General features: G+C 35.6%; 1 protein-coding gene across 1 annotated transcript in view; it reads right to left on the bottom strand.

Moving 5' to 3' along the window:
- Positions 1-11,801, bottom strand: part of LOC5576554 — a 58,944-nt gene that overhangs the window by 715 nt on the left and 46,428 nt on the right. The window contains exon 12 of the mRNA XM_021850064.1: positions 58-473. Within this exon, the coding sequence (XP_021705756.1) occupies positions 58-473 (416 nt within the window). The remainder of the gene's footprint in view (positions 1-57; positions 474-11,801) is intronic.

Below are 11,801 nucleotides of genomic sequence, written 5' to 3'. Positions count from 1 at the left end.
TTCTTTCGACCTCTTGTCCCTTAACCCAGATAGACGTTATGAGTATCGCATACTTACACTTCCTGTAGCATTTTCTCTTGAGCAAAGATAGTATTCTCAATTTCCTTCTCCAGTGCCAGCTGCCCTAGATCCTCAACGACGCCCATTTCCTTCCGCTTCAGCCAATCTTGGACTTCTTTCGTTATCTTGCACTTTTCAATCATTTTCACCTGGTCTTTCATATCGCGAATTTTCAACTTAAGTGCCCTATGTTCCCACTCTTGGGCGATGATTTTCCTCCTGAATTGGGCAGCGTTCACCATGGCTTTGAGTTTCTTTGATCCGGCTTGCTTTATTATGACGTTGATATCATCCACATCCGTTCGATGGATCAGTATGCAATTGTTAAAATCAGTCATCTTTCCGGAAATGGGGACTTCGATGAGGCCTCGTTTCATCACAATTTGCACATTTCGGTTGGTGGAATCTTCGAACTAAAATAACATACAAACGGACGTAAGACTCGAATTATTTTCAGCGTACACCAAAATTGCGCTCAGTTATGATAGTTGGCTAACGGCTCCATCGTGGTGCTCTGATAGCTCCTGTTCGAGTTTGATGGTTACGTACTACCGCCACATAGCACCTGGTTGACTGAATACTATGGTTTTTACATTTTGTGTGTAAACCTGGACTGCTCCTAAATTAAAATTTGTCCTCTTTACTATTCAAAAAACGAGCATTCTAATTTAAAATGTTTGATAATTTATTTGAATCCACAATGAAAATTGTTGGCGATTGTACCTACAGAACTACGGGTACGAATAAATTTCCCGTTAATCTGTCTGGTACAAACCTCCACAATTCGTTTGCATGAAGGACAATCCGAAATGATAGACTTATGGTTGCCCTCAACATTTGCAAATACAAAATTTTTGATATCGTTTTTACAGGTCGACGACCTTAGCGTAAGAAGAAAATCCACAAGGCACGTAATTAGCATCCATGTAGCATCCATGTAGTAGAACGCTAATAGCGCTCTTCTCACAAAACGAAATTAGTTTATTATCACCTTTAACTGTATCTATTCATTGTTTGTTCGATCCCATATTTTAGTGGATCATTTCAAAATTTATTTGACACTTTGAAAACCGGTACTCAAGCTGTCAACGCGTGGCAAACTAACAGAAGCGACATTAGCATTCTTAGGTTAATGCTTCAACTGTTTGGCCCCAACAAGCCGATTTATGTGGAAATATGCATTTTGAGCTTTAGATGAAACAATAGACGAAACCTATTTTCTACAAATTTATTTGTAATAGTAAGGCCCTTTGTTCGATGTTATTTAATATTACTCGAGCAGCACACATGTTATAATTAAGTATCATCAACTGATACATAACCAGATTTGGTAGTATATCAGTTGATAATTCTCTATTATAACATGTGTGCTGCTCGGGTAGGGTGGTCCACTAGAGTGATGCAAATTTTTAAATTTTAGCTCTCCTATGTTTAAACGATTTATATTATGGTAAATAGCATCCTCCCAAAGTTTGAAATGATTCGGAAGAAATTTGACTGTGCACAAGCCATTTGAAATTTATATGGAGATTACTATGGGAAACGCCAACCTTTTATGTTCAGACCTCTATCTCTTCGTCATAATATTTTAAGGAACGGTGAACAAACTCTTCTCATGTGAAATCCTTTTAGATACAATTTTGCCGAAGACCACATTTGAATTGGACTTAAGGATTAATTGCTAATTCATGAGCATATGCATAGATGACCGTACAATTCGTAGTTGTTACTCCGTGATTGACCAGAACAATCGAAGTTGCACAGGGAATTAATGAATGGGGCTTGGGATTAGCTGACCATTCTTCAATGTGCACAGATCGAGAGCTTAAATTTTGAAAGTCAATAACGGCGCCGGCCACGTACTTACGGTCATCGAGGAAGGGAAGCAATGTTAGTTAGACAACCGTTGTTACTAGAGACCGAGTATACCTCTGCATCTCCACAGTTGTCATGGTAAGGATATTGGGTTAGTTAGCTAATCGGTATCGCGAAATAATTCGATTATCGCATTGTACGCCGAACAAGTGTTCATCACTCGCCCAAGCGACGCGATCAATAGATCAAACACTACTAACGATCCGCGGGGCTTTTTCATTTCACTTCGTGAACAACGCGCGACATGTTTGATCCTGCCCTCATCGCCCGCCCCCGCAGAAGCAAGCGTCAAGGTCGAAGGATCAAACACAACTCTTGAGGATTAATTGCTACTCATAATCATAAACTGGGTTTGCATTTTGCATGCTTAACTAACTGCTCCTCAGGCAACAGGAGTACTCCTGGCGGGTTGAATAGATCAAAGTAATCCAGGCTACTATGTTCTACAGCAAAAAAGCAGTGTTGCTCTGAAAGTAATTGAATGATCAGTATGATTTAGACTTTGTTATCACTAACAACAAATTATCCTTACGTCCCATCAAAACGTGGTCTTCGGCAAAGTTGTAGCTTGGAAGATTTCACTTGAGTAGAGTTTGTTTACTTTCCCATAGATTATTATGACGAGCAGTTAGAGGACTGAACACAGCAGGTTTGTCTTTTCCATAGTAACTTTCATGTAAACTTCAAATGGCCTGTGCACAACCAAATTTCTTCCAAATCACTTCAAATTTTGAGAGAATGATTTTCATCATAATTGACATGGTTTAAGCATAGGGGAGCAAAAACTTTAAAATTTGTATCAGTCTAGTGATCCACATTTTTATCAAAATGGTATTACTAGTTTTCTTTTTTGTAAAAATTGTGGCTTCACCAAAGTTGTAGATCTTTCAATTTCAAGCAACTTTGCCAAAATGATTTTTGTAGCTCTGATATTGACCGGTTTAGAGCATGTTTTACCTATGCTGGTATAGCGTGATTCACAGAAAACTGATTTTCTGGCTCCTGGGTTATCAATTCTTCTATCCCATAAAAGCGGTCTATAAACCACATTTAATGCTTTTTTGTCGGCATATGCCCTAATTCCTGATTTATATGATATTAATATACGCATATACCTTTTTTTCGTCATTACTAATAACCAAATTTTGAATTGTGCGACGTTATGAACGTTTTAACCGCAAGACAAATTTACAAAACAACAGTCAATTCTCCCTTACTCGATATTCGATATCGAGTTAGAGAACCATAGTAAAAGCTGGATTTTATGTCTAAAAGCCATCAATTTTCGAAAAATACGATTCTTACTTAAAACTACAGTTAAGAGACCATCGAGTTAGTAAATTCCTTCGATACATAAGTATCGAGTTATAGAACACAAAACCAGTGCAAATGTGTTCCATTTGCACTGGTTTTGTGTTCTACAACTCGATACTTCCTTAACTCGATGGTCTCTTCACTTTAGTTTTAAGTAAGAATCGTATTTCTCCTCCTGATCGCATCACCGACCAAAGGTGACTTCTAGATCTTATCCTCCCTCACTAATAAACACCCTTCCCGCGGTGATTGTGGAGATGGTTCTACGACATTGACCGGAAAACCATTTTTTTTCTACAATGTTGATTGAACATTATTTGGATTGACGGTCGAAAATAATGGTTAGAGGAGGTTCTTCCTTCATAAATCATTTGCAAAAAAGATGAGTCTAAGATTTCTTGATACTTAATAATATTGATATGAAAACAAACATTTGAATTTCATAAGTGTTTCACATTTTCAACTTATTTGCGCAGCTCATAACAGTCATATCTTTGTACATTCCAAGGTGGCGAATAAACATATCATTTGACATGCACCCTTCTTCATTTAATTAGCGGTTCTTTCAAATTTCACAGATCTCGGCAGTCGAAAATGACCAACTTCTTCTTGTGATTAATTACTGTTCCTTCTATTTTATCACCCTAGCACTGAATTTGGAGAACAGATCTGTCGTGAATAGCAAGTCCCATCTGTAAAAAGTAGGCATTGAGAAAATGAGCAGTGAAATTTCCAAAATCATTTTCCATACGAATATTCAAAAAATTCCAGAGGATTAGAAAATGTTCCAATCTTAATGAAACTTTTGCAATTTGCTATTCACTACGACATGGGTTCTCAGCCTGTTTGGCTTGCGGAGCACTTTTTGAACTAAAATTGTTTCGTGGAGCATCTGCTCTTCATCAACACTTCCTTTGAAAACTGAACTTCTTTAGACGCCTGAATCGACGCTATGATTCCTATGAAGATCATGAAGTAAGATTTATGTTGGTCAATCGTTCATTGAATTTGATTTTATTTTTAAATTTTAATTCTTATCATATGTATAAGATTTGTTGTATTTGACTGAGCCAACTTTTTTAAGTTAAACTGTGATAATAAGGCATTTATATGAAAATATACAGGGGATAGGCAAAAGGATTGAGATTCAAATTCAAATGTTTGTAACTTTATGAGAAATGGATAAAATTGGATGCATCCTTAAGCAGTTGACGGCAAATTTGGCCAAGTTTAAGGAACTTGCTTGGCCATGCATATTGGCCACCGGACACCGGAGATATTCCGGATTTTCCAAGGTCATGTCCAAATGGCATTTTTTCTGTCGCTTGTATTTTTATGCGGTGTAAACCTTCAACTTCTAAAATCTTGATTTTTGATACCCATATTGATGTAATTCTGGGCATGTTTTGAATTGGCCATATCCCTCGAGGCACCTAGAACCTACTATAGAGTGGCGATGGCAGCCGATGGTGCTGAAAACGCTTCCAAAAGCATCACTTTTGAAAATATTGAAGTTTGATGCACATATTGATATGATTCCAGATATGTTCCTAATTGTCCACTTTCCCCAGGGCACCTGGAACCTACTATAGTGCATCTAATGGTTCTGAATATGCTGCTGGAAGTATCATTTTGAAGACTGATGCCACTTGGATATAGCTCCGAATAATATTCACATGATTGGTAATACAAACATGACTGACCATATTTTCCTGAACCAGTTTTAGGGAAATGGTCATAATTTTGAAGATTTTCAACGAATCTTAATGCGTCTGACGGTATTTAACTTCCTATTAGTTCTTGTTTCTAGGGAAACTAGAATTTCACACCGCACAAAAATACAAGCGACAGAAAAAAATGTAATTTGGACATGACCTCGAAATGTCCGGAATATCTCCGGTGTCTTGTGGCCAATATAAAAAGCCAAGCAAGTTCCTACAACTAGACCAAATTTGCCGTCGACTGCTTAAGAAAGAATCCAATTTCATTAATTTTTCATAAAGTTACAATCATTTGAATTTAGGCAAAATTTTGCCTATCTCAATCATTTTGATTATCGTCAAATATTCAAGAACTCGTGGCTTGATAATTGCTGTACTGCTTTAGCAGGAAAATTTTCCGACTTTTGTTGTTAGTTCGAGCAGTTTATTTTTTAGGCCTTCATTAATGTGTCTGAATGATCTAACTACAAGTCCAGCACTCTCGGAAATAATCATAATATTGATGAAACTCGTGAAGAATCCTAATTTTGTATAACGGTAACGAAATTTCGAAAATTTCAATTATTATCGAAGTTGCATGTACCTCAGTTTTTTTTTCGAAAAAGAAAATGACTATACCAACAAAACTTTTGCACTCTTAAAGTTTCAAATTATTCTGTCGGAGAAATTTGAATTTCTACAACTTTAGCAGTTGTTTTCCATATTAAATTAAACAAAACCCATTTTTTCAGCTAAAACTGTCCCGTACAAAATGTATGGGGAAATTTTCACCGATGCTATATGTTTAACATTATAATTACAAAATCTTAGCCCAAATGCTGATAGTTGTCTTAAAAGTATCCGAGGTACTTGAAAGATCAGTAAAAGTTGACACCGTGTGTATAAAGCTCATAATAAACTATGTTTCGTTAACCAACATAAAATCGAAATAGTTATTTATGCAACAAGTTGCAAAATGATGATTTTTTCAGCACGAGTTGTACATTTGTGTGTTTTTATTTTCTTGGATTTGTTGGTTTGAAAGGAGAAAACTGCTCTTTCAGTTTTGACTTTGGCACAATTTTTAATTGGGCCTTAAGATCATTTCCAAAAGCACAATCAAACATTTCAACAGAAACCACGTGGGCATACATCCACGGGTAGATCATTTCAGTATTTTTTCAACCGCATAAGCTGCGACGTAGCAGTATCTACGAATGCCACAAATTTTCTCGTTCACAGACCTATATTCCCTATTGGAGGACATAACAGGTAAAGCCTTGATTACACAGTGCGCGCTATGCACGAACATTTGTGCAAATTGCACGAATGTTTGCGCGAACTGTGTAATATGTGCACGAACTACAAGCAAACATTTTATAGAAACATATTCGTGCATTCAAATATGCTAGTTCGTCGAACTTGCGTTGCATAGCAACCGTAGAATGTTGTGTAGAACAACAGGAAAACAAATTACTCATTTGGTCAGATTGATAATGAAAACATTGGTGACGGAAAAAATTATCCAGAGTCTCCAGGATTTTTTCGAAGTTCTCCCCAGGGATGTTACAGAAATTTCTACAGTGATCCTAACAGCGATTTTCCAGGGATTCCACAAAGAATTTTGCCAGAGATTCCCTAGGAAGAACTTTTAATCACAACCAGATTTTTTTTTCAGACTGGCTCAGATAGGGATCCAGGGATTTCACCAAGGATTATTCCAAAGATTTCTCCAGAAATATCTTTAGAGGATTACACAAGGAGTAATTTAAGGAGTTCCTGCAGGAATGCCTCCAGTGATTCCTTCATAGATTGATCCAGTAATATTTTTAATGAGATTCATCCAGAAGCTTTTTCAAGAATTCCACCAGCAGCTGGTACAGGGATTCCTTCATTCTTCCAGGGATTTTTCAAGCAATTTCTCATGATGTTTCCTCAGAAATTTCTCCAGGAATTCTTCCGTAGACTGCTTCAAAGATTCTTCTAAAAAATCTGTACAAGGATTATTGCAGAGTTGTCCCCAAGGATTTCTTCAGGAATTCCTACAAGTGTTACACTAAAACAACTGCTTCTAGGATTACTAAAAAAAATACTCCAGAAATCTCTCCATGAATTCCTCCACGGATATTTGCAGGGTTTTCCCCAGGTAGTACTCTTGGAATTTCCCAGGAATCATTCCGGAGTTTTTTTTTAGGGATTCTCCGAGAAATCCATTCTCCAGAGATTATACAAGTAGTTACATGACGAATTCCTCAAGAGTTTATCCTATGATTTTTTCCAAAGGAATCTCAACGAAATCGCTACATAAATTGTTCTGAATATCTTTTTTTTTCGGGGGTTCCTCTAGACTAGTTTTCCCATAAATTCACCCAGTTATTACTTCAGAAACATCTCAAGAATTCTACCAAGAATTCCTCCAGTTCCTAAAGATTGTATTGGAGAGATACCTTGATGGATTCCTGGAGGAATACCTGGATGGACTCCTAGGGTAATCCCTAGAGTAACCTTTATGAAAAAAAATTCAAAAATCTCTGTGGGATTTTTTTGAGCAATCCCTACAAAAAAATCCCTAGAGGAACTTCTGAGACAATCCCTGGAGAAATATCTGGTTAAATATCTGAAAGAAGCACTGTATAAATTCTTACCGGAGAAAAATATCCGGAGAAATCTCTAGAAGAATTCCTGAAAAAAAATGTTGGAACTATTTTTGGAGGAACTCGTGAATAGAGTTTTCTGTAATCCGCTAAGAATTTTCTGAAGAAATTCCTGGATAAATCTCATAATGAATCATTGTAGAGATTTTCTCAGAGGAGTCCCTAAAAAAATCTGTAGGAATTTTGGAAGGATTACATAGATAACATATTAAGGGAATCCATATTTGGAGACAACCCTACAAAATTTCTTCAATATAGTGACTAGTAAAATTTCTGGAATAATCTTTGAAGAAATTGACAAATTTCTAAAGAAACACCTGTAAAAATCGCTTAAAGAAGCCTTGTAGAAATTATTACGGAGGAGTCTTTGAAAGAATTTGGAGAGGAATCGTTAAGGTTATTTTAAAACGATGCCAAACTTTGAATTTTCAAGTGCACAAGACTGGAGAATCTGACAACAGTACGCGTTGAAAATTAATCAAACTGCTTGCTTGCTGGTGGTGACCAATGGGATAAATTTCCAACGCAGAGCTCCGTTTGGTTCTCAAGTCTTGTGCTCTTGAAATTTTGAGGTGTGGCTTCGTTCTATAATCACCTTAGAGAAATTCCTGGAGGTGTCACTAGAGACAATTTCTGGAGTATTGGAATGGAGTTCTATCGGAACTGATTTGAAAAATACAATTATGCTCGATAGTGCTAGGGGTCCATTTTGTTAATCTAGCTGACTTCAGTCGAGTCATTTTAATCGACTTGGTTTATTAATTTATATATTCATATGTGCTGTATGCATTCATGTTTTGCCGCTGTAGAGATGTGGAGGAATTTAGGGAAAAATTCCTACAGACATAACTCGAGAAAACCATGAGAAATTTAAAAATAAATCCTTAGAAAAATTCTTGAGAGAATCCCTGGAGGAGTAATTTGTGAAGCAATCCGTGGGAATATATATTTTTTCAGTTTTCCTACTATTTCGTAAACTAAAATGCGCGGTATTATTAGTTATTAGTTATTGAAAGATCATGCAGAGTATTACTATTGAATGTTTCTAGACTACGATTACCTTTATCAAGTACCGTAATCCGGGGGCAAAATAATCATTGGGATCAATTTGATCAGGTCGGTATCAAAAAACATTTCCTTCCAAGGATGCTGAAGGTTTCATCGGCACAACAGACATTCCATGTTTTCTATTTTATAGATGTCTTATGATGCGTTTGAACTATTTCATTTTTTTAGGGTCAGTTTTGAATAGAAATATTTACAGTTTTTGAAGGTGTATGCAATACAGTTGGAAATGTCTGTGTCAAACAATTCACTGGTGCAATGCCTACATGTTAACTTTGAGTGTTTAAAATGATGTGTAAGCTTAAGTATGAACTATTGAACTTATTTTTGATATCAAAAATATAGTTTTTTTTCTCATAAAACCGTTTAATCTTGAATAATGTGCCAATTTCAAGGGAAATTGCCTACATTTAGGCGTATTGGGCAGATTTTTAAAGATAATTTTGACATTATTTTCTGATTCAGGAGACAGGGAAATTTTTAATTCCTAAATCTGATATATGCTATGGTAATCAATTTCGCCCCAATGTGTCATTTATTTTTTTTTATATGTAAACTATTTTTATGACATGTTAAATATTATTTCATGAAAAATCAATTGAATAAACTGATAAAGATCAATGGAACACTGGTTTTGTCGAAATTTATTAAACAATATTTGAATTCTGAAGGATAACACAACAAAAAGATGTAAAATAGTGATCAATTTGCCCCCGGTACCAGTTTTTATGACATGCTCAAGAGTTATATTTGATCTGTAAAAATAACTACAATAACAGCTTGAATTGTATCTATTACTTGAATTGTGGATAACGGGTATTGTAAGACCGATTTATGGCAAATTTTCTTTTCATATTTGTGTTTGATAGTGAAATATGATAATAAATTACAATGTGTTGCAAGCCACTCCGCCGTTGTAAGTCATACCGACCGTTCCCCAATAAGTTTGAAGGAATGTTTCCAAATTTTTCTTCAAGAAATCCTCCAGGATTTTTTTCCGATTTATCTTCAGGAATCCAGGATTTTCATTATGAATAACAACAGGGAAAATTCTTTTAGTAATTCATCAAAGTTTTGTTCAGAAGTTCTACCAGAGTTTCTTCTCGGTTTTTCTCAACTAATTTCTATTAGAATAACTCAAGAAAGTCATTATGGGTCCTTCAGTGAATTTTTCCACCCCGATTACGTTTGCAAATTGTTTAAGGAATTTACAAAAGCATGTTTTTATCAGCAAACTCTCAGCAAGAGCAGAGCCCGTTTCTTAGCTTAATTTCGTGTAATATATCATCAAACATTTCTCCTAGAATAATTCTGGATGTAAGAACGCCTCGCCTGCAAAATTCTTTGAAAAAATAAATGTTAGATAATTTTTTAATTTTTGTATATAAATGTCCTAGGGCAAACAATTATTCATATGAGTCAGAAAATCTTTGAGAATCTTGAAATTCTATATAAAAAATCGTTGAGGAATGTATAGAACAGTTGGTTGGTGTTCAGACGACTGGACTAGATGATATTTTGGTGTCCTTAAAATACGTTAAGGCTCCATCAATTCTAATTTTTCTGATCCTATTTCTATACCTTGGGAACGTTTTCCTGAAACCATCAAAAACATTTGGACCAGTCTGTCTGAATACCGACCAATTGGTTATGGAATTGCTGGAAGCATTTATTCAATGAGGAATTCCTATAGACTTCCAGGAAACAATAGTGGATTTATCTGTGGATATACATGTTGAGAATTTAATGAAGTATTTTTTGGAAGAAATACTTTTAGGAATACATGAAGAAGTGTTTTGAAGATGTTGTCTTTATGAACTTTGTAATCTGGTTTCGTTCAAGAGTTCTTCATCGTAATGTCAAGCTTCAAAAGCAGTTTCTTTGTTCAAAACTGATTTTTCTTTTCGCTGAAAATGAGTGAACAAACACAAACTGTGTTTCAGTTAAAGAGAATAGAAAACAGTGAACACACTTTCAAGAAAATGCTGTCGATTTCACACGAAAAAAACTACTTTTGAAACTTCTGAAATTAACTACGGATCCTGCCCCCTGCCTCATGCCTGAGTTGTAAAGTTAAATTCTGGGGCATTCCTTAGCCGAGTGGTTAGAGCGCGGCTACAGAGCAGGTCCAGGACCTTTTCGTAATGGAAATTTCCTTGACTTCCCTGGGCATAGAGTATCATCGTACCTGCCACACGATATACGAATGCATACGAAAATGTCAACTTTGGCAAAAAAAAACTGTGGAAGTGCTCATTATGCACTAAGCTGAGGAGCAGGCTCTGTCCCAGTGAGGACGTAGTGCCATGAAGAAGAAGAAGAAGAATGTTTAATTCTCTATTCCAAATACATTTAAGAAGAAATTAACTCAAGACATTTTGAATTGACTTTTGGAAGTGAGTAATCAGTTCCTGAAAAAAATCTTAGAGAAGTCACATTCTAAGAAAAACTTTTGTAGATGTTTTTGATTAATAGCCTGGTAGTGGTAATCGTAGAATAAAATCCTAAAGTAGTTTTTCTGTTGAAAACTCTATGATAATAATGAGAAATGTTCTTACAAATTCTTGAAAGAAGAAATAAGACAAATTTCAAAAGGAACGATCTAAGCAACAGCGGAAAGCATTGGAGAAAACTCTTGAAAACTTTGTAATTCCCTCAAAATAATTTCATGGAAATGCGATGTAGCAATACCTTAAAGATTTACTAGTGTAACTTTTCAATAGAATATAAAATGTTCTGTAGATGAAAAACAAAACAAGGTCCTTTCGGAAATTTACAGAAATATTTCATTTCAAAACTCGAATGAAATTTTATATGTTTTTCAAGGTTATTGTCTTATAAACATCAGGATGAATCTGTGAGGTCACTTTTGGAAGTGACGGCCATAAATTGTAGAACCCGTTGAACATATTTTTAGATTGAGTCTTGAGGATTTATCGATTAAATTTCTGACGGCATTGTTGCGTAGATTCATATAAAATTATATAAAATCTCAACTATACTTTTTGAAAGCAAACTTGAAGGAAACGCTGGAGATATTTCAAATGGAGTCAATAGATGGGTATCGGGAAGAATCGCTGCAACATTGGTTGGACGGTGTCCTGAAGGTTTTTCTAAAATCGTATAGATCTTG

This window comes from Aedes aegypti, chromosome 1 (assembly GCF_002204515.2).
Source record: "Aedes aegypti strain LVP_AGWG chromosome 1, AaegL5.0 Primary Assembly, whole genome shotgun sequence".
Taxonomy (NCBI): domain Eukaryota; kingdom Metazoa; phylum Arthropoda; class Insecta; order Diptera; family Culicidae; genus Aedes; species Aedes aegypti.
This window is presented reverse-complemented; position numbering and strand designations above follow the sequence as displayed.